Source organism: Patiria miniata, unplaced genomic scaffold (genome assembly GCF_015706575.1).
Source record: "Patiria miniata isolate m_02_andy unplaced genomic scaffold, ASM1570657v1 HiC_scaffold_9, whole genome shotgun sequence".
NCBI lineage: Eukaryota > Metazoa > Echinodermata > Asteroidea > Valvatida > Asterinidae > Patiria > Patiria miniata.
Window position 1 is genome coordinate 8,161,640 of NW_024037076.1, and position 23,330 is coordinate 8,184,969.

Here is a 23,330-nt window from a genome sequence, read left to right on the forward strand (position 1 = left end):
CACAAGCCCCATGTTTCTACGGTCAGGATTCGAACCCATGCACCACGGCACACAAGTCGAACACCGTATCCACAGAGTATTTTAAAAAGAATTTTGAAGTATGGGGATTTGTGCGTCCCACAAGGAGCTCTCTGGTCATGACGCGCCCTCTACTGTCCGTGCATGGAGTCCATTCAGCGCCGGTATGCATTCTGGAGGTCGCACTGGACAAACTACGTTATAGGTTGCGGTGCTTACCGGATCATCGTACAAACCGATCCAGGTCATGTCATCAGCGTCACTTGTCATTGTCACGAGCTTAGCCTGCTCAAAGCCGTTCAGAACGGATGCCAAGGTAGCACCGTCGTTCTCACAGTACTGCTTTGCCTCTCCAAATGTCCTCTTTTTGCTCAGGTCAACCTTGAAACAGGCTGTGCCGTACTGGATGTAATCCTTGAGGTTGTCGTCGGCGGTTTGGCAAGGAGTAGGCGGAGCCTGTGTGGTTGTAATGCTATCATCTGCAGGATGCATTATCGCAACGTAGCAAAGATGGTATAAACCTTTCAAAATTTTGTTGTAAACAATGTCGCATAGGCTGCCACAAGGGCAAACATTTCTGCTTTTGTTGGCAACAGGTTTTGCCCTAAAAATTGCATATTAACACCCTTATTGTGTAAGGAAGAGGAATTTCGTTTCAGTCTTTGGTAGCATTTGTTGATTATTCTGTATTTCCAACCAAGCAATGATGTGTTTGGAAACATTAATAACCATTCTTTGTTTTTGCAGCGTTTACTTTCAATTTTTGCCAACCCGTGGATGGCAAAAAGTGTCACGTGTTATGTTGGCAAAGAAAGGTCTCTATACATCGATTGATAATTGATGAAAAAGACCAATGACTGAGTGATCAACACAACAACGTTGATTTCACTTCTTCTGTCACTTCTAGTTTCTCTGGGAAGAAGGTATAAGAAATCAAACCGGCTAAATTCCAAGTTTGTCTGTGACGTAGGTGATAATCATGTCAATCCAGTGCAGATCGACAAAATTCTAACAAATCTCATTTTTTTTCTGCAGGTGTGTCTATGTTATTCCTTGCAGGAGTAGGCTACAGAGTTCTTATAATGCATGTTGTCGGGTTTAAGAGGTTCTATTAATTGCTCGCTACTGAGTGTTTTGGACAATCAGCATACGAATAGTTCTACAAGTGGATGTGTCTCTCACCTGCAGGCATTTTGCAGAGATAGCTGTGCAGAAGTTGGCAATCCTCGCTGAACCATTTTCCACTTTCCTCGTCTTCGTATTTCATGCAGACGCACGAAGATGTGGCATTCTGTGACTGCAAAAACAGGGATTTCAGGGTAACAATGAATCTTTGACTGCTATCAATATTAAACTACATGGAAAAAGTCGTAGTCATCTGCTGTTACTGAAATGTCATGTTATATATATCAAGCAAAGAAATTGATCCACGGACCTTCAGACTGCATGTAGTTCTTTTTCCTTGTGTTTTCCCCCGTTAATATTTCCTATTTGACGCAACCAATTGTGATGTTATTAACAATTCAGTATTGTATTCGAAACTTCTCTGAGACATTTCAAGACCTCAATATTTTTTTTCAAGATAAAACCAAGTCTTTCAATGAACCCATGCAGATCCCTATAATTGTTTCACTTTGACCTAAAACTGTTTTTTAAACCCACAATTTATCATGGATGCAAACCAACAGTGTTCCAGTGTTCATAGCCAAAGCATCGTAATTATATTCTTGTTCTCATTTGATTTGCCTTTTGCATGTCATTATATTTGCATGACGTCTTAGAAGAAGGTCTGGACTACAAAATTGATAACTGTCCTTACAAAATCGTAGACAGGCTGGTTGTAGGCCCAGACATAGAGTCCTCTTGAGCTGCTGTCCGTCCATAGATAAGAGCCGTGATTTCCAATATTCGACATCCCTATCCACACGTCACCGTCAAGCGTGATCATGTCAGCGGTCAAAGCATCTACAATCAAGAAGAGTGTAATAAAAAAAATAAGGGTACTAGGATGCTTATTATTGTCATCGAATAACAAAACAAAAGCATTTTGTTTCAATTTTACAATTTGTTTATAGGTGATTTCCAATGGGATCTAATTTAACCTGGCTAATGCGTTATGGATCTCAGTACAATGTATGAAATGAAACTTAAAAAACAACAACACACACTTGAGGAGTTGTAGCGTAGCATAAATCATGAGAAGTCAAATCTAATTTATTTGTGGCTGTTTCATGTCTACCTCAAGGTCTTTTGTGCCTGCCAAAAAAAATGATTTTGCCAATCAATGGTAAAAAAACCAGTTTGGAAGTAGGAGCCCTGGTACCTCGCTAATTTGTGAGCAGCAAATTATCCTGCGTAAAAAACAAGTGCTTACAAAGTTTGGCATTATCATGCTTGTGAAACCTCCCCACAGACACCGGCAGATTTTTGTTTTGTGGGGGCTGCTTCCATCCTTTGGCCGCCGAACCCCCCCCCGAACGCCCGTGGTTATTTCTATCAAGTCGACACTATAATGCGCTCAACATGCTCTTAGTTCTGATGCCCTTAAGGAAGATCCCTACCTTTGAATAACGTCTATCCGCCAGTACCCACAAGGTCCAGAACCCAGAATTATATCCTAGAGCATTTGTAATTTGACAGTTTGATGACGGAATATAAGTCAACTTCGTCAAGGTCCTGTTTTGAGCATTTTCGGACATTCATGCTTGTTTTCTTGCACAAACCCATGGCATCTTCACATGAGCAACGGGCCTACGGCCCCAATGCGTTCAGAAGTCCCCATAACTCTCCATTTGTAACCATTAAGGAGCACTTGTGCACCGAGTCAACATCTTTAAATTAATACAGTAACTTAACAGAATAATCCTCAAATGGAAGGCTTACTGTGAACATCCAGGTCATTTACGGATGCAAAGTGTGCTCCTATAATATCGCTGCAGGCCTTCTTGGCATCTCCCCAGTTCAGTTTGGGGTCCTGTTGGCCGCCCAGCCCCATAAACTTGTAACAGAAGTTATCGTTGTACTGCTTCCATCCTGGTTGGCATCCCCCGGTCGAGGGACTGGTAGGATAATGAGTGACGGGGACACTATCCAAACGTTTCTTGCAGACAAAAGGGCCCGATTCTCCACAATTGTGAGTCTCCCACTTGGCCTTATTTCCTTTTTAATGCGAGAGGAAAAAAGGACAAACAAATAACTCAGGAGTTAAACTTGCTATCAAAAGGTCATTTTTTTCAATACAGGGAATCTCCCGGACAAGGAAAGAACTCTGTGGTAGAACGCATAAACAAAATAAAGAAAACCTGCAACACAGAAAAGTGTACCGTCCTCCTCCACTTTTACTAGAACCTTCTGCTGCCAGAACCATGCTTAAAAAAAAAAACTTGCAAAAAGATTGATTACTAAGTGGCATCCGCTTGAACTCCATTTGTTGTAAGACCAAGCTTACCCGAGTCTTCGCCAATCATCACGGTGCATAGTTTATCCCCATTGCCTGGGTCTGGTTGACTTTGCCAGTTGATGTAGTCATACGGGCTGCCATCCTCCCATCTGAAAAGGTAAAACAATAACAAGCGGTATTTGCATGTGCTCAAAGCGAGTAAAGCGTTTGCAGAAACAGCTCGTTTTCGTAAAGTTAGTATTATTATTTTTCCCCTCCTCTCTTTGTTTAAAATTCTTTTTCAGACTCCTTTCCATAGGTTTTGTACACGCTTTTTCTTATATCTATACACTTTCGTAAATTTGATTGACTTCAGACTTGGCACGCACATAGACAACCACCCTAAGATGTATGCCGAAGATTATCGTCACGATGACGCCATCAGGTGTCAAGTTACGTCACATTAAAGCTGCATTTTTTTCTCCAAAGGTTTTGTACATGTTTTTCTTCCAACCATACATTTTGGCACTTTTGTATGTCTGATTGACTTTAGACTTGACAGACAGTGCCAGACACTTAGACTTCCACCCGAAGATGTCTCCCGACGATTTTCGATACGAAACAGCTGGTTTTTGTCCACAAACACATTTCTATAGTTTGTATTTCTTGTCTTAATGTGAAGTCACGATCACAGGTTAATCGGCTCGTAGCTGCAGCGACTGGCTTATCCCGTTCATGGTTGTTTGTTCGTACAGAAACAAAATGTGGATGCCTCCATGTTTTTTTATTCTGGCGAAACAAGCAGGCATTGATGCTTTCTGAGTCATCAGATTCTCTCATAGAAAAAACAAATGTAATCCTAACATGAGAACTATGATATCGTTATAACATCATGTATGATGTCATGATGACATCATAGTTCTCATATTATAATTATATGCAAAACTTGAAGCAAATTGGGTTTAATTGTAAAGAAATACATGATGTTGAGAAAGACCACGTCCCTGAAAAAAAATACAATTAGTCTAAAAAGGTTATTTCCGCTAGTGTGTTTGTCACAGCAACTGTGAATAAAACGTACGTTTGACTCTAATGATGACAGTATTGAATTTCCTTCTGGGAAGGAGGGAGTGCATTTTTTTTGGCAACAAAACTTGATGAACCCACTCTGACCCCTGTCAATCTGACACTAATGGAATTGTTGGTTCTAACTTACAGGTGATCACCTGGATGCGTCAGGTTGGACTTCAGACCAATCCAGTAATTGTTTGAATACGTCATCTAAAAAAAAACAATAGAAAATTTGGAATATTAATTGCTTTAACTGGCCATCAGGTCGACCTTGCGATGACGCTAAACAGTCGGCGATCGAACAGTCGGCGACTGACTATTTTCAGGATGAAGCTGCGCCTGATCTAGTCTATATCCCCTTGCGCAGCAAGGGTCTACTGCGAGCAGATTCGGTGATTAGTTATGCAAAACAGTACTGCGTCTTACCGCGAGATTCTGACCATTCAGTTGGCGCCTTTATATCGGGGTCATCGGCAACCCATTGTTGTATTACAAAAACATGGTATGCTAATTGACAAATCAACACCCTAGTCCACATTTCTGATCGGAATGACGTCACAGTTATTTAAAGTCCACTCCGATTGGCTGGCGCGCGCCGGGTTTGCATAACCTGTGCATGTTAGGATATATCAGACGTTCGACCATGGCTTTGCACACGTGAATGCCTTTTCCTCAGACTTCGCCAAGCTACGACCGTCGGGAACATTCCAGTCGCCGGTTTGTTTGCGACCTGTATTTGCGACAAATATTGAGACGATCGGCATCAGTCGGTACTAAAATAAAATCAACAGTCGCAAGAGTAGAAAAAGATTGGAAAAATTTCAACTTCTGCGCTGCGACGGAACGTGCTCCCTTTGAAAAATAATAGGTAGTATTACAACCTATTTTCAAAATTTTGAAAATGGCTGCCATTGCTTACTTTTCTACCTATATTTTTTTCAAAGGACAAATCTGCGATGTTCCTATAGCTAAATATCTTTCTTAAGACATACTCTATCTGACTGTGTGCCAAATTCTATGTTTGTATCATAAAAAAAGTACAATCCAATCGCGTATCTACCGTACTAGTGAGAGGGCCAAAGGTTGCTTACTCTGTTTTTAATGAAAGTTTGTTCATCATCGCTGTGGATGGACACCAGATGGGCATCGTCATTGTGGCACATTTGATTTGCCCCATGCCAGTCATACCAATAATTGTAGACTTTATAGCAATAAGGTGCTAAATGACTCCAAGTACTGTCCCCAGGATAACAATCTCCACCTGAAAATAAGAAGAAAACCGACACAATTTTTAATAATGTAATGTTATAAGATGGAATTTTTGCACCGGGGTGATATAAATCAAATTAGGTTTTGCGGTACCCGCTGCGCTGTTACGTACATCAGATTCTAACCGGCCAACCGATCCCGTTAGCTCGGTGGTCGAGTGGTAAGACATCTGCACTAGAAAGCAGGAGGTCGTGGGTTCGAGTCCGAACCGAGTGATTTTTTCAGGTAACACACTGAATATACAGTGTTTAAACGTCAGTGAAGGGCAAAACCTAATTTGATTAATAATGTAGTGCTTATAATAGCGGCTTAAACCTAAAGGTGTCAAAGCGCTTTACAATCCCTGTTCATCAGGAATCATTTTTTACAGCAGCTCGAGATCAGGGCAATCCGGTCTCCACCTTCACAGGTACCCATTAATACTCCTGGGTGAAAAAAAGGCATTCGTAGTAAAGTGCCTTGCCCAAGAACAAAAGCACCATGTTCCCTGTCAGGATTCGAACCCACGTACCACAACACGAGTCGAACACCGTAACCATTGGACCACAGAGCAGCAATCCATGAAGTAGTTAAAAAAAAAAAGGAAGCTTTGAAAGCTGGAGAGTTTCTAAAAGAAAAAGTACTGTCATGATCTATATGATTGATGTTTTTATTTTAATAGCCAAATTCGATGTTGGATATGGCCCTTCACTAACGAAATGAAAAAGCATCCGTCATATAAAATCGTAATTAATCGTAGTAAAGGCTGCTTCATCAGCTGGTTGGTCGAGAGGTAAGAGGTTTGCACCACTAAACAGGCGGTCATGGGTTCGAGTCGAACTTGAGCGAAGTTTTTCTTGCAAACCCATACCCACCATAAACCACTAAATATGTGAGCTGACCATATCACTGAAAATGTCTCAAGTGTTTTAAACTTGTTTTCAGTAAAATAATTTGCCCGCTTAATGCCGCCTTAGTCATTCAAGGGCTTTAATATATTACAAGTTGGAAAAAAACAACACCAGCCAGTTACCTTGGGGAGGTGTTGGCTTAGGAGTGGTGATAACAGCTTGCCCTGAAATAAACAAAAAGAAGAAAAACCTGAGTTGAAAGATGCAAGTGTTATTTTGGCTTGTGGAAATGCACGGCAACAACAGAAAACGCAGACTGATCTTTTTTTTGTTGATGTCATTGACACTTGTTTGCTTATTGTTCTAAAATATGACTCCAATCGATAAACAAACTTCCTTTCAGGATTTCGTTTTGTTCACTAATCATTGGTCGAGAGTCCGGCCATTAGCCAAGGACCTCAGATTTTTATTATGGACTAACTTAGGGCGTAAACTGTAGATGACGCTTGCTAGAGTCCTTACTAGTATAGTCTCTCCCAAAATGTCTGTTTTTTAACCATTGAGGAAGTTCTGTTCCTGTGCGTAGATTCAGTTTTCGCAACCTTTGCCTCGTCTTCGGTTTTGCCTCCGACGTCTGAATCACTGAGAGGCAAACTAAACAAAAATATGTTTGCTTCTTATCAACCAATCGAATGTTCCCGAAGCATAACAGGCACCAAAATGTAGCTGGAGTTCCAGAAGTTGGGGGCATAAAATCTCCTTAAACCGACGACTAAACCAAGGCCAGTCATTTCGAAAACGCTGTTAGTGTACTCCAATATAGCATAGAGTTGATGACCGGTAATGGGGCTGCCATAGTCCTCAGTGATAATTATGCGCACTTGTAATTATTATTATTATTTTTTTAAATAGTTACAACTCTCCAAAATGTTTGAAACACAAATCAAATTAGAGCTTATTTCATCATGTATCATTGTCTGTTAAATTTTTTGGGGTTAAACAATGACCTTTTGGAGAAAATTTCATCCATAGAAAAAAAGTCCTGAAGTCCATTGCCATTTTGAAAAAGGCCGCAAAAACTCCATTGCCAAATGGAACCATTTTAAGGCCTTATTTCATCCATATTTCACGAAAATACGAGCTCGCAATACTCTGCATGGTTCCATCCTTCTGTTTAAGAAACCCTCAAGTTCATGGTCTTCAAAATGCTGTAATACCAGAAATTTGAGGGCATGCACATCGTGATTTGGCCAATGTAGGGAATTTCGGGCCTATTTACTGCCCTTATCCATATAATTCTTAGATGAAGGACAATGCAGGAAGAAGTATGAACTACAACTCTTACGTCGTTTGACAACCGATTTTGACTTAATCAAGACTCGGGTGAATTAGCTCAGGATCCTGACCTTTGGGTATGGAACAGAGGAAATTGCGCGGGTACCAGCAGAAGAGGTCGTTCCATTTGCCTCCCTTTAAGTCCGTCTCCACGCATTCCTCGGAGCCGCTGTAGTCGTTGGGTTCACCCCCATTCCAGCTGGTGTACTGCACCGCTGTGCCGTCACTCCACCGGTAACCTATGGATGCACAGTTGAGACGAGTTGTCAATTTCTAGCTGCTAACATAGAAATCTGCTAAGCCCAAGATATTTTCTAAGCAGAGACAGGTTACCAGTCAAAATATCATGCATTGCCTGTGACTGGTTCGCTGTTAATCGCTTAGCATATATAAATTGTCAAAGCAATCTCCCTCCCCCCCGCCTAACAATACATCTACGAAGACATTGGGCCCAAGATACATCAATATACATATTAAAGGTCGATACTTACAATGTTGGCAAAGTACTGACCAAACAATGCTTGTTCGTAAAGTGACTGTTCGTTGAAAGGTTGATTGTAAAAGAATCCCCCAAAAGAACGTTTGACTTTGATTTCCTTCATGATTTCCATCAAAGTGAATCTATTATAAGCCATCGTAATTCTAACTTTACTGAATTATAACTGAATTATAACTGAATTGACTTTTTTTGTGCTTGGGGTTGAGTTTTTGTGAAGGTTTCAGATAGTAAAAAAAGAAAGGAATTACTTACCTCCTTCCATTCGCTGGTCATTCAATCCGATCCAAAACCTTTGATTAGTAGTCAGTTGGCTGAAAAATGAGAAAATGAAAAAGAAACAACGAAACAGTTTAAGCCAACATTTATTCCGAATGATTAGTCACGAATTGTTAATTATTTTTTTACCAGAGCAGCTTAAACAGTTCTCCTCTATTTGAGTTGTGTACGTGGTCGGTTTATAATTTAGCTTCATTGTCATTCTTCTTCCTGCATTTAAAGCTTGAAATACCACATATTTTTGAACAACAAACATCCAATTGGGCGTTTAATTCCTATCTGTAAAACTGTGTCTTTTTGTCATCCGTAAGAAAATCAAATTGCAACTGAATGGACCATCGGGAGGGGGGGGGGGGGGAGATAAAATATTCTAGTTCTATTTTATGTTCATGTTAAGAATATGGACAGCTCATTTAAGTTAAAAAAAACATGGGTATTTTTCCTATTACATTATAACAGCAGTAGTAATATGGCCGACGGTAACTTCAACTCAAACAGCCATTGAACTAGACCGAAAAATAAAATTGTTCTGCTTCCTGTTTCCCTACCTAGTACCTACCCTATTTTGACAGCCCCTACCCTAATTTTGTTTTGGGGAAAAATAAGGAGAAAAAACCCAAAACCATCAATTACTGCATTTTACCATTTACTGCACGTAGACACCTAAACCCCCCAGAAAAAAATATCCTACCCACCTACCTACCCTATTTTCAAATTCTATGTAATCGGAAGCAGATGTGTTTTTTGGCCCTATATCCAGATTTCAAACAAGTGTTTAAAACTTACAGGTTATCTACCAAGTATTGCTCTTCGTCTGGGTGATGGATGCTGGCCAGCGCTCCGCCGAAGTTAGTGCAAACCCGATTGGCTTCATCCCAGTCAACTCTGTCGGCGGCATTGGCAAACTCGATGGCCTACATTTACGCAATTAACACACACAACAATACAGAAGAGCAAAGTATGAAAAGAAGTATCTCACTCGCAAACTATCTATCATAATGTTGTATCAGTGAGCTCAAGCACAAGTAGGCAAACAAATGCCGATCTCTATAAAAAAAAAAGCTCTTCAGTGTATCTGTAATAAATACTTCGGAAAGGTAAAGATGTTGAAAATGACCTAAATGTAGTTTGGATTATAAGGCTGTATTTGAGCGTGTCACTCCTTTGACTATTTGGCTCTTAGGCCACATCGCTCCACAGTTCTGCCGAAACTAATCATGTAAGTTACAAAATAACTCGTCTGGTGTGATTGTGTTCACAAGTACCCTCTCCCTCCGTTACAAAGAGAGAGAGGTAATATAGGGACTCAGATGCGTTGCTTCTGTACGCCTGGCGTTCACTCGAAGACAGGTTTGTGCAACTTTAGAAGAAAATGTGTACCACTGCACAATATGCACCCAAACCGATGCCGGTATGCAACGTGTCCATCCCACAGATCTCTCGCCATCTACCGATGCATTCACTCAGAAATATACTTGTATTAATTAATACAAGTGACACACTCAAATGCAACCTGAAGACGATCATCTAGTCAGACAAACTATCAAGGCTCATACCTTGAAGCAACGGCTGCCGTAGCCTATCCAGCCCGTCACACAGCCTGAACTAGACGGCGTGGTGCCTGGATTGATAACTGGTGGTTGTATGGGAGGTTTATTAGCCTTAGCTTTCTCACAGATGTAGCGGTATTTCGTGGTGCAGTCTCTGTCGACCCAAAAGCCTGCGTTTCTACCCGAGGTAACAGTGACACAATGACCGGTGCGATCGTCTGAAACCACGATAAAAAGAACCGATGGTTAAGTTTTTATGGATATCACCCAGACACGAGGCCGTGGCCACTTCAAGGTGTCGGCTACAAACCAGAAAGATTAGAAACACAAGATGAAAGACGGAAGAAGTCACAGTGACATCTCGCTTAAAATGTGAAATATTGTAGGTATATAGAGAGGCTAAAACATTAACTGACTAAACAAACTAATTCCTTAACATGAAAACTGATATCTGATTAAATGTATTGTAGCTGGCTAGCCATACAATCTTCTGTTCAAGTGAATATGCTAATCTGTATAGACCTTTATCATGCTGCCACCATTTCAGTCAAGATCCCTGTATCGATGAGTGATAATTATGTTTTTGTGCAAAAAGGAACCAGACTATTTTTCCTTCCAGATTCGCTGCGGTTACATTAATTTGAATGGGAAAAAATCAAGATGGCCGCAACATGATAATGGTCTACTGTCATAAAACAATCCATTACCTATTACCAATCCATAACCAAAAAAAAAATGAATAAAAAATCCATTACCGGTAAAAAGCAATTCAAAAAGTTGTAAAGAATGCTGAATTTGACACAGCGTATGTCAAAGATACCCATACGAGAAACTGGCATTATAATTTTTGAGTCCTTCGAGGCTCATAGCTATTCGTAAAAAAAAATATTCCGACTAGTCTTGGCGATATTCCACACCGTAAAGAGATGATGAAAAACAAGCCGATTGGTATGGGCTTCGTGCACAAGTACCCCCTCAATGTTAAAGACGATAGAGTTGGGGGAGACCACTGGGAGAGACATTCGAACGCATTGCCGACGATGCCGGGGCCAGTTTCACGGCGCTGCTCAGCCCCAAAATGTGCTTAGCACAAAAAAGTCTGGCTTATAAAAGCAGGTAACCAGCCAAAACTCCACGTGATGAATATTGCTCGTGATTAGTATTCAGCTGTTGTTTGCTTATCATGAAAATCACATGGAGTTTTGGCTGATAACCTGCTTTTATAAGCCAGACTTTTTTTGTGCTAAGCAAATGTTTGTGCTTAGCAAGGCCGTGAAATTGGGCCCAAATGCTCAGGCAAAGGCGCTATGGCTATGTGCACATTCCGAATAAAGTTAGTCGTGCGTACTTTGCGCCAGACGCGCATTAGACATTACGCACACGTTTTGTCCAAAAAGGACTTTGTTAGCGTTGATGTATCCGATAGGATATTTTGCTGACTGAACCCATGGAAATGAAAGGCTCTCGAAGGTGGTCAATACACAACCCATATATTGGAAACCCACTGACCTGGTTGACCCGCAGCCCAATGTGTGTAGGTAATGGGCGTTTTATCCATCCATTCATACAGGCCTGCCGTCTTGCTGTCACTCAGAGCGATGAAAAACTCCTCCCCTATATACACACCACCTGTCTGCTGACCGAGCTGGCCACTTAGGAAGGCCATCTCCATTCTGCAAGAGGAAAGAATTCAATGAGAAGTAAAGACAAGACATAGAACGGGAATGAGAACTGCAACCAGAACCAGACCTGGAACCAGAACCAGAAGTGGAACCGGACACAGAACTTGAATCGGAACCGGAACCAGAACTGGATCCAGACCGTTAACCAGACATGGGACCAGAACTGAACCTGAAATGAGCAAAAAATATATTAACAACAAAATCAGTTACAAGAACTGACTGATAAGAACATGAGTAAACAGACGATCATGAATAATCATGTGAAGAGGCAAAAAAAAAAGCCATAGAATCAGTGCAGTACTCTGAAGAGTAACAGTAGCATCAGCGTTTCCGATACCTGAGTAAAGACGATAGTTCAGCGACTGCCTTGCATTTTCTGAGGTGGCACACGTACGCGCGAGTCGCGCTCAGGCAGTATGCATGCACTCCGGGCTCCTTCGACCACCAGCATTGCCTTTCAGAACGCGTGCCGTATGTGCGCCTCCAATATGTTTTGGTCACCCAATTAGTCTTTATTCTTACTTCTCCTCTATGACCACCAGTTGGGCACCTGACGTCTTCTTGCAGTTTGTACCAGCATCATCCCATGTAGCTTTGGTTGTACTAAGCAGGTAACAGCGATCAATCCATGGCAACCAACCCTATCAAAAAACAACGTGAAACATCCAATAACACTACCAAACTTTCCTGTTTCTAAGGTGATACAAACAAGCATGCAATATTCACACGATCCATCTCACAACTTTAAGGCAAATCCATTATAATACCGTGTCCACTGCACATATGAGTAATCAACATCCAATTCATGCTGGTTCCAAACTTCTATGTCTTTAAAGGCACTGTCCATCATTTGCAGCCATCCAAAAGTAACCGACGTTCGAGTCGTATGATACATTGATACCGCTACCCTACCTATATTATTCATAATTATATGAGGTGTTCTGGCTATTAAAATGAGACCGAACTACTCAACTGGGGGCACTGACCGTAGTGGAAAAAAATGGAGGAAAAACATTGGGGTGATTGTTTCCTTTCCATTTTCAGATTTATTAATATTGGTAATATTTGATGTGTCTACTACACACAGTTTTAAGCGTTTGTTTCTGGTGTTAATCGAGGACACACACGTGCAACATCATCGGTGAATCGAGGACAGGAACCAAATCGATGACGACCTCGATTAGAAAACGTGAACAAAACCAATGAGAGCTGTTGCGACAAACAAAGGAAAAGGGAGAGTACAAACAAAGGAAAAGGGAAGAGGAACAAAAGAAAATCCTCGATTTACACATAAACAAACGTGCTAGTACATGTAATCATAGAGAAAGCTTCTCTATGATGTAATAGTGTAAAAATAATGGAATAATAGTGGGTTTTTTTAGGAAATTTTTTTTGCATCTTTCATTTTCACGACTACTAAACAGTTGAACATTTAGAGGCCTTTTGCTGATAGTATTGAAATGTCGATAAATGTGAACTTTCAACAACCATAACTGGTCAACGGAGTGTCCAACTGACGTGCTACCAACAGCATTGTAAGGAGAATTTGATTCTCTTTCATAATGCATGCAAACCTTATTTCAACCTCTGCCCTGTTCTGTCTCATCTTGCCAGAGAGCCTCACTAATGTCGAAGGAACATTGAGAAATCTTCCATTTCGAAATCGCCGTTCTCCACTAAATGATTGTGTACGTGTTTGGCTTCAGCCCGGCATACTTACACTGGGGCAGTTGCCGTCAACCGGTGGGGCTGGGTTACCACTTGTCAGACCTTGCTTACACAAGGAGCCGTAGTTGTAACCCTTGCATGGTAAATCGTTCCAGAGGCCCTGCACGGGACATAGTACAAGAGAAATTAATAGCACTTGCACAACATTTACAATAAAACTACAGTCGAACACCTTTAATACAAGGTCCTCTGGACTTTACATATTACACTGTTATAATAGGTACCTTGTATTAACAGTAATGGAAAACAAAGAAAAGCAATGACTTGTTTTAAGCAGAATGTTGTATCAACAGTGCTCTTCTTATCAGGGTTCGACTGTATTACTTGAACAAAATGTACCCAAATCAAAATACTTGGCCAAACTACACCAGTGGAATTATTTCTTTTAAAGGGGACAAACTGCTCTCTGTGCATGCTTTCCACCATTAAATGAAAACTTTGATCCGAAACCATCATGGCGTTGATGGTAAATTGCTGTGAATTTGTGAGCGAGAACCCTAAAAGATGCTCTTTAAATTGGCACCCTTTTGTGGTACTATACAGGGCGAGTCAAAAAACATGAAACCCAAATGTCGCGACAATTGTTTTAGTGAAGTTCTAAATGTAGCACATTTAAAATCTAGGATATGAAAGCCAAATTCATCAGCTTTCTTTTAGTACAAGAATCATTCAAATCACTTGTGTACTTTTTAAGATACGGACTTTTAAACACAAGCACCGTTTTAAAGTTTTGTCCACGGATCACAAAAAGGTAAGCGTTCTTTTAGCAAAAACGAAAAAAATCACATAGGGCTGTGTGTGAATTGTTTTCGTTTTGCTGAAAGAACGCACACCTTTTAGGGGATCCGTGGACAGAACTTTAAAACGGTGGTTGTGTTTAAAATTCCGTAACTTGAAAAGTACATAATTGATTTGAATGATTCTTGTACTAAAAGAAAGCCTATGAATTGGACTTTTATACCCTAGATTTTGAAAGTACTACCTGCAGAATTTCACTGAAACAACAGTCCCGACTTTTGGGTTTCGTGTTTTTTGACTCACCCTGTATTTTGGGTTGTGATTAAATGCAATACTCACGTTGTCAATATACATCTCAATGCAGTCCTCCCCATTGACGTCATTGGGTTCATACGCGTTCCAGCTGGTAAACGTCACGGTTTCGCCGTTGGTCCATTTGAACTCGTTTTCCATATCTCTGTCATGCAGCCCGATCCAAAAGCGAGTATCGCCGACATTTTTTATGGAGTCTTGAATGTGACAATTTGGAAAATAACAAAAAGAGGTGGCGAAAGCAAATTATTTGGAATGTACAATAAGAATGGATTAATACTGTTCAGCCATTATACAGTGCGGCAACAACAACAATAACAACAACAACAACAAACAAACAAACAAACAAACAAACAAACAAACAACAACAACAGCAGCAACCACAATAAATCCATCTGTATGTATGTGTAGTTATGGAGTACATTACTGTATCTGTACTGTTGTTCTCATTTGTTTGTATTGAAAACTCAAACTTGATAGCATTTTATTTTTGGGTTATACTGCGATTTCTAAAGAACAAGTTTCCAGTGAAATGTCGATAAGTCAAACCTCAAGGGAACAGGTTCAAAATTCGACTTAAGCATTTTTTTGAGTTACTAAGCAGGGTTGTATATCATTGTTATACTACTGAAGGAGATGGATTCTTTGTGTGACTTAACAGTTGTTTTGCGTTATCAGAGTTTGACTTGTCGAGATGTCACTGCATAACAGGCCTAATGTTTATAATGCCACTCAAACATACTTTGTTCCCAGACGTAGGCCTGCAGGAAATGGTTGACATTCACGTCAGCCACTGAAGCTAACATGGCACCGTTTGGACAGGCTGCCTCGGCTGCAACAAATTCTTTTTTGTCGTAGTTGGCATAGTAACAGTTATCCAGGTATCGTCCCCAGCCCGTAGGGCAGTTCAAGGATGAGGGAGTTGGGGGAAGCGGTGGTTGAACATTCTGATCTGCAAAAGAGGAAACAAAATGGCGTATTGTGTCTAATTTAGCTTGAAAACAGTCAAAATTACTTATACCTTCCTGGATTTCGCAATATCGCAATAATGATCAGGCTATATAAAAACAATGAGACACCAATCCGTGTGACTTTCTGCTGCCACTTCCAGTTAATCTCAGGAACTATAGAATCCACTCAATATTCTGCCAAGGTTTATTGAAAGAGAGCTTGAACAACATCATTTTCAATCAGCACATTAACAAAACCGATACGCGCTATAAATGCAAAACCTAGACCTCAATATTGCCAAGCACAACATTTCAGAGTCTTGATTTCTTTTATGGTTGACGAAAAAAAGACAACAAAAAAGAAGATTGAATCAAACTAATAAAAAGTGCACAAGTTCTTTTCAAAAACTGTTGTACTTGCCTCTCTCGTAATGATCAAAGTGTTGCGTGTCGTAGGTCGGCAAGAGTCCGCCTGCTGTCTTAGCAACCTTCCGAAGGAAGCAAGTCCGACCTTGCCTGTCGTAGTCGAATGACAGACATGTAAATGAAGTCTCCTGGACGCATCGCTCTGCGCATTGCCTAGGCCACATATCGTCCAGCTGCAGGTCCACCGTTTCGTCCATTTTCTTCTCAGTGTAAGTTATAAAATACTTAAAGACGTACTCTGAAAGTCACAGATAAAAACAAGTTATATGATAGACTCATGTTCTGGCAGAAAGAATGTACATGAATGGAGCTAATACGGTACACTGAACAAACATTTGAATAATTTGAATGTAACAAAAATCAGTTATGGAGATGAACCAAACTTGTACGGAGCCTATGGCGACCTAGCTATCTAAAATGCTTAGCCCCAAGGTTAGCAAAACTCGTAATACATCTTTGAATCTTTCCATTGTACTTTGGTATTTAATGCTCTGGCAAAAATGTCTCCAATACAATGATTTGAAGTAGGCTACTTTCTTGGCTGAAACATTTCATAACTTTGCCACTACTAGAAATGAAATTATCTTACCATCTCGACTGCAGGCATATGAGTGAGAGTAGTAACAGTCATCGTCATTCCAATCTCCATAGTTATTCCAAATTTCACAGCAATGCTGGCCGCCTGAGTAGTACGTGTCGATATTGTTGGGTTGTCCTGCACGAAACAAATTCAATGTCAACATTTATTTTCATAACACAGTTAATATATCATTTTTTTTTTAATTTTTAATATGATTTTATTTTAATAGTAGATTCCAAAGGTGACTGATATCTTGGAAGGCTTGATCATGTTACAATATACTAACGCAACTATATATCTAAAGGTATTTTTGTCACAAATTTTCAACAGGAATCACCATAGAGTTTCTTCTAGTTGCATTTTTTTAATTGAAATTTTGTTATAAAACAGTTGATGTAATAGGTCGTGTTCTTGAGCAATAGAGAGCGCTACGACAGTGCCATTCTGGAGTATAAAAAAATGTGACTTCAAGGTTATTGACATCATTTTGAAAAGAATTTTGCAATCTGACGCCACTTTTTGTCATATATCATCTCACTGCATGTCAGTCATTGCAACAATGAAGATAAGACATGAATCTGGGACTGAGAAACATTGTCTAATTTTGTTAGGAAATAGTTACAAAATATTCTTGACTCTCCATAGACTTTGTACACAACTGCTGAAGTGGCATATGGATTCTATATTCTTTCCATCATTTTTGCCTACGCATCCCTACAACTCAAATATCAAATATTACAAACACTATTTTTGAGATTTGAGTGCATTTACTACACTGATTCAATAAACAGGATTTTGTCTTCAGTTCGTTAAAGCGAAACGTCATTAAATGGTCATTTTGTTGTCCGATTAAACACATAATGTAGCAGGGTATGTGACAGAGGGAACCCCCTTCTTTTGTGTTGGTCTTTTTGTTACCAGAATTTCAGGATGGCTTGAGATATCTGGTGGATGTGTTAGGTACTAGCGCCCATTGGATAAACCACTCGAGTTGCGTTAGCTTCCAGTTCCAATGGTTCCATGCTACTTAATGGCAAGTGGGCGTGGTTTAAACTGAAGTGACGTCACACTTAAGAATCGGATAGGGTAAAGGGAGATGGGGGGGGGGGTGGCTACTCCTCTGTCACATATCGTGCTGGGTATAATTAAACAACGCTGTACCTGGAGCCCAGTTGATCTTTGCGAAAGGTTTGCCATCGCTCCAACCCCATCCACCTTCAACGCCAAGGTCATTACATCCGATCCATGTAAATCCAGACCCAAAGGACTTCACGCGACCTGTAACGAAAATAACACCCAAGATTGGTGTGATTCTTTCCAAGTATTTCAATTTTAAATTCTGAACCTTCGAAATGAAAAGAATAATTGACTTTTTTCAACTTTCACTCGGGACGTTACACACTGAGTAGGCCATACAGCGTTTATACGTCGGTGAAGGGCAAAACCTAACTCGATAATAATTGAGCGTAGATTTAGTTCGTTCCATATCAGTACCCCCTCAGAAATATCATTTAGTTTTTTTTAACAATAATATTCCACAAACAAAATGCTAAGTTCCTTCAGGGGCTTGAACAAACTTTGGTTCACTCTGACCAACTTAACAAAAAAATCCACCAAGGAACGAAATAAGAAGTTTGGAAACTGACTAATGCATCCACTGTAACGACAGATTGCTACTTCGACTTACAATTTTTTCTCTCTTCCCAGCCCGCGTCTCTGACCATTGATTGGCTACTCGTATACACAAAGCCGACACACTGAAAACACTCAACGTGAAAGATAAGCAGATTTGTTTCTAGCTTACCATTAGCGTAATTCATATCATCACTTCCTTGGATGCTTAGCAGATCGCCTCCTTCCTGTCGGCAGATGATCCGGGCATTGAACCAGTTCTCGTAGGCCGTCGGTCGGAACAGGAAACATTTGTTGGAATCTTTGTCGTACTCCCATCCGTTACCGCAGCGGTCATAATACCCAGCTGAAACAACCCAGAAAGTCACTTATAGTGAGCAGCACATTGTCTTACAGGCTTGACTGTAAGTAAGACCATGAGTCAAGGATGTAGTCGAGCCAATCATCACAAGTACCCTGCAAGTCCGCATGTCCCAATTCAACTAACAAGATTTTCAAATCAGCTTTGACCACAAAGGCATTCCTTTGTTATTGTGCATTCACTGTTACCTATGAATGGGAATTGTGATTTACTTGTGATGGACTTGTGGTGGACTCGACTACATCCCTGCTATAGATTTTTAATGTAAACAATGACTTTGGGAAGTTAGGTAAAAACATTAAAGAAACATTAAGAGAAACTTAAAATCTTAAGGGTCTTAAAATCGAGATTTCACTCTTAAGCGAGGCCCAGGCCAACTGTTTCATTGGCCCAAGTAACTGTCCATATTTAAGTACTACATGTATCTAGAATTTGTATCTCCGTACCTGTTGGGTTTGGTTTAGACGTTGGTCCGACTCCGCTTTCTGTAAAGTAAAAGAATAAATTGTCACTTCAATGGCAGGTAATTGTGGGTAACAAATCAGTCATTCAATCCAAAACACGTTCTTTAACATACCATACTAATTCCATGCCTGCATGATTTGGAGGGCGGGGGGGGGGAGGGTTGCTTATACCTGATGATTTCCAATATTTCCCCATTTTTTCTTTTCTAACTTGTGCTATTTTGGGTACGGCATCATGTGGTACAAGACTGATAGTACGATGCACACTGTGTGCATGGTACATGCTGTTTGGGTATATTTTTTCAGTCTGGTTTTTCAAGCTGAATGAGATGGGAGGTGTTTATTCTGTGAAGCAGAAAATAATGCAGATTTCTTGGCCCATGTTTACCACGATTGTCTATTACTGTCCCAGGATTTGACCTCAGTTTTTATTTTCATTAGCCAGCAGGGCTACCGAAACGACTCTTGACTAGCCCGCGGGCATTTGCACTTGCCCGCCTGTTTTTCTTTTATCTCATAAACATCAGTGCATACATGTAAACCGTGTATCCTGAGGCAAATTAAACAAACAGATGTAATAATTTAACCCTAAACAGTTAATCAAATTAGACACACAATTTGATACAGGTCTGCTTTCTGACTTTAATGCTTCATTTCTTCCGGTCCTTTCATCTTTGCCATATCCCAATAATTTTTTTGACTCGCCAGGCGGGCTACTTCATCAATAGTTTGACTTGCCCGCCGCTGTTTTGACTAGCATTTGGCTAGCGGGCTAGTGCTAAAGTCGAACCATGCTGTCACGGTGATTCAATACAGCAAATAATATGAAAGAGAGCCTAATGTTTCGGACCTAGCGAAATCTTTCACAAAGTTCAAAATCAAATAAAACAAGTTGAGTAGAACGATGGAAGTAAAAGTCAGCAAGTGCAGAGCATTACAACTTTCACCAATCAGCACGTGCATTAGGCTTTACAAACAAACCACCATTTTTACTGGTTTTCACTAAAACTTTTCAAACTTACGTGATTTTTTCTGACACGCATAGTAGTTTTTCTGGGTGCACTTTCTCGTTTTCCACAGGCCGTAGTTCAGTGGGGCACCAGTCAAGGTGACACAGTGAAGCGATGTTATCGGGTTGTTTGGTGCCCAGTTGTTATAAGAACCAAGCTAGAATATTATCACCAAAATAAAATTAAATTTTTGTTTTCAAATAAATTACGAACTAGGTGCACCGATAACTACAATCCCGGCCAAAATGGCTGGGACACTTTCTGAGCTTGCCACGGTCACCCACTCCCCCGCTCCCCCGGTCAATGTTGTTCTCTCCAGCTGACTGAGTACACACCGCGCAATGAGAGACAACATTGAACGGGGGCCGGGGGGGGGGGGGGGCTGGGGGCCCAGCGAGATTCCGCCAGGATTGTAGGTGCACTGAAATAATTCGAGCTGGAGAAATGATTCATACAGTGATCTCATTTATGGTGGCGTTACTAACAATAGGCTCGCCATTGTCCCATTTAACATAAAGGAAGTTAAAATCACCTGTAAGAACAATATTGCTTATTTTACAATGGCCAGTATGGCATGCTAAAGCGGAACTTATTCATGTTGACAGGTGCCGTGCAGGGTTAAATAAATTCAGCTTTGGGGTGCCATATGCCTGATCGAAAAGATCAATAGATCGTAAAACTTGTCTATTTCTTTGAGAGTGTCAGATGAATGGCGGTTTACCTCTTTTTACGACAAACCTCACACCACAGACTCTCACACTGTCACGGTGAATCAAGAACATAGGGCTTTCACGTAGAGAGACATTTCCCAAATAATGTCTTCTCCATTTCTGAAATTCTTACATCCCAAAAATTTGCTGTATATTGTTTTTAACAGTAACCGGAAGCCCCCTTTCCAAAAAGTACTTGTCACACAAACGCTGTACTGTACAAAGTTTGTATATTTAACGCGCGTGGTTTTTCTGGTTTTTGTAACACCTAAATAACTTTTATAAAAAAAACCAACACATTTTGTGTTTTTTTTTAAATTTAATTTACCGTTGTCCCGTCGGTCCACTTGTAGGTGCCTGCAATTGCGTTGTCTGTCAGTCCAATCCAAACACGCTTCTTGATTACATTGAGCCGACCTGCAAAAGCATCCAATAAATTAAAGAATTAAGGTTTTTTTGCTCGTAGAAATTTGTGAAAATTTATTAGCATTTTTTTAAATTAAAGATAACTGATAGCACTGTCATCATGGTAACGTGTTTAATTTTGTTGTCTTTTCATCAACACTAAAAACCGGAACAAAGATAATTCATATGATTATTTTTATTCCAAAAAATCGTTGAGACAATATATCTGTTGCTAGCTAGCCCAGTCATGTAATACAATATAATGCGCACATCATTTAAAACTGATTCATGAAAACGGCAGTCAAAGACAATGAACACAACAGTGTTGAGAATACCAAGAAATGAAACTTTCAAGGAGTCCTATAAGACACACATTTCAACATTCTGATGAAACATTACCAATACATGTAGTAGTAATTCTAAAAAATTGTAACCCCAGGAATTCGCAAAGAAGCTGATCTTCCTTTTTGCCCAATAAATTAAATTCACAGATGCAAAACATATTTTAAAAACATTAGCAATATTCAAAAAAGGAATGTCTGAACATTACTTTTTGGCTCACTTTCTTCTAAGCTGAACAAGTTTTGCTTTAATACTAGCCATTGAATATCATTGAAGATATTCACCGGCGACGCACATTTCCAAAATTGTCCTTTCCTGAATTGAACAAAAATACATTTCGAATTTACTTGACATGAAGGACTGTACTCCATCATCTTCCACCTTGACTAGTTGAGCGTTCTCATTCTCGCAGGCTGTTTCGGCGTCGGCCCAAGATTTCGAATCTGGGATGATTTTGTAGCAGAGGTTGTTGTACAAGTCGTAATCCGTGTTGTCACAATACGCATTTACTATTCAAAACAAAAATCGGAATTGTAAATGATAGAACAGGATATGTAAATGATAACAAAATTGTGCCCGTGATTCTATCTGCGTTTAGAATTCAGTTCCGGGACAGAACTATCATACACACGTTTTCTGTTTTCTAAAAACACCACTGAGCTGAAACTTCAACAGGTTAGTTGTTCTGTATCCTACTCAAAAGATTTGGCCAAGTTCTTTGCACAAAAATAATCCCACGTGCCTTTACAAATCTGGTTAAAATATATTTTAACTGTGGTATGCACACAAGTACTGACATTGTCAGTGCATTTTAAATAATGTTTCATTACTCCGTCATTTTTCGTCAAAAACAATTAATGCTTCACAAGTTCCCCTTTGAGACATAGCTTAAAAGCATCGTGAGTGTCCCTGGTTGAACTTTTGATCCATAATTTCTGAGGCAAAGATCAGACCCAGGCCAACTCCCATAGGATTTGTATTGTCAGGTAAAGTATTGTTATTGTAATGTGTTATAAGTATAGCCGCTGTTATCACAAGGCCACCAATACTACGGTCACTAGGCACAGTCTTGAAGCCGGGAAATAGGTGGTCCTCATCTTTTGTTAGCTATATACATCTAGCATCAGGCTGTTGTTGAAGGGGGAGGGTGTAATCTGGGCATGTATACACTTTTTGTGGCTTGAAATTTTTTTTTTCGCGCAAAGATGGCTACTAATCATCTTTTTCGACACTAAGAGAAGGGATCTTTTTTTATATAGAGATACATTGTTAATTTTACGGAGGCCAAGTGTCCGGAGAAAAAAAAACCCTGTCTACTTTTCAGCATTGATAAGCTGATGACCCCCTCCCTGCAAAAATTCCAGGATCTCCCCTACCAGCATACTGAAAACTTCAGTATTGTGGTTGATTATAACCAAAAAAAAACACCCGAAGGCACCTCGCAGGGTCAAACATAAAGAAGTGGATAATCTTTGAACAGAAAAAGGAGATGAAATAAGATGGACTTACTAGGCCCAGGTGGGTTATACGTCAGAGGAACTCCTGTAATAAGTCAATACAAATTCCAGGGCTGATGTTAGAATTGCAACAACAGCCAAAGCATGTTGTTTAGTTAATTAAAATCATAACCTGAGCCAACATCAACAAAAAACAAATGCAACCATTAGTGTTACCTTTCTGTTAAAATCTCACGTACAAATCCATATATTCCATATCATGTTCCATGTTTCTATACAAGTCATTCATGTATTCTCAAAAATCAT

The 23,330-nt window shown here is 40.1% G+C and overlaps 1 protein-coding gene across 1 annotated transcript in view; it reads right to left on the bottom strand.

Moving 5' to 3' along the window:
- The window catches only part of LOC119720394 (lymphocyte antigen 75-like), a 56,406-nt gene that overhangs the window by 15,726 nt on the left and 17,350 nt on the right, over nt 1–23,330 (bottom strand). Inside the window, exons 12-37 of the mRNA XM_038190059.1 lie at nt 23,077–23,109; nt 21,915–22,076; nt 21,149–21,237; nt 20,123–20,267; nt 19,083–19,121; nt 18,448–18,621; nt 17,805–17,921; nt 16,653–16,778; nt 16,059–16,301; nt 15,430–15,639; nt 14,715–14,884; nt 13,630–13,737; nt 12,432–12,550; nt 11,737–11,900; nt 10,234–10,445; nt 9,464–9,591; nt 8,654–8,712; nt 7,974–8,141; nt 6,750–6,791; nt 5,560–5,729; nt 4,614–4,678; nt 3,467–3,567; nt 2,902–3,177; nt 1,838–1,983; nt 1,201–1,309; nt 238–497 (exon numbers count right to left, since the gene is read on the bottom strand). Of these exons, the coding sequence (XP_038045987.1) occupies nt 238–497; nt 1,201–1,309; nt 1,838–1,983; nt 2,902–3,177; nt 3,467–3,567; nt 4,614–4,678; nt 5,560–5,729; nt 6,750–6,791; nt 7,974–8,141; nt 8,654–8,712; nt 9,464–9,591; nt 10,234–10,445; nt 11,737–11,900; nt 12,432–12,550; nt 13,630–13,737; nt 14,715–14,884; nt 15,430–15,639; nt 16,059–16,301; nt 16,653–16,778; nt 17,805–17,921; nt 18,448–18,621; nt 19,083–19,121; nt 20,123–20,267; nt 21,149–21,237; nt 21,915–22,076; nt 23,077–23,109 (3,635 nt within the window). The remainder of the gene's footprint in view (nt 1–237; nt 498–1,200; nt 1,310–1,837; nt 1,984–2,901; nt 3,178–3,466; nt 3,568–4,613; nt 4,679–5,559; nt 5,730–6,749; nt 6,792–7,973; nt 8,142–8,653; nt 8,713–9,463; nt 9,592–10,233; nt 10,446–11,736; nt 11,901–12,431; nt 12,551–13,629; nt 13,738–14,714; nt 14,885–15,429; nt 15,640–16,058; nt 16,302–16,652; nt 16,779–17,804; nt 17,922–18,447; nt 18,622–19,082; nt 19,122–20,122; nt 20,268–21,148; nt 21,238–21,914; nt 22,077–23,076; nt 23,110–23,330) is intronic.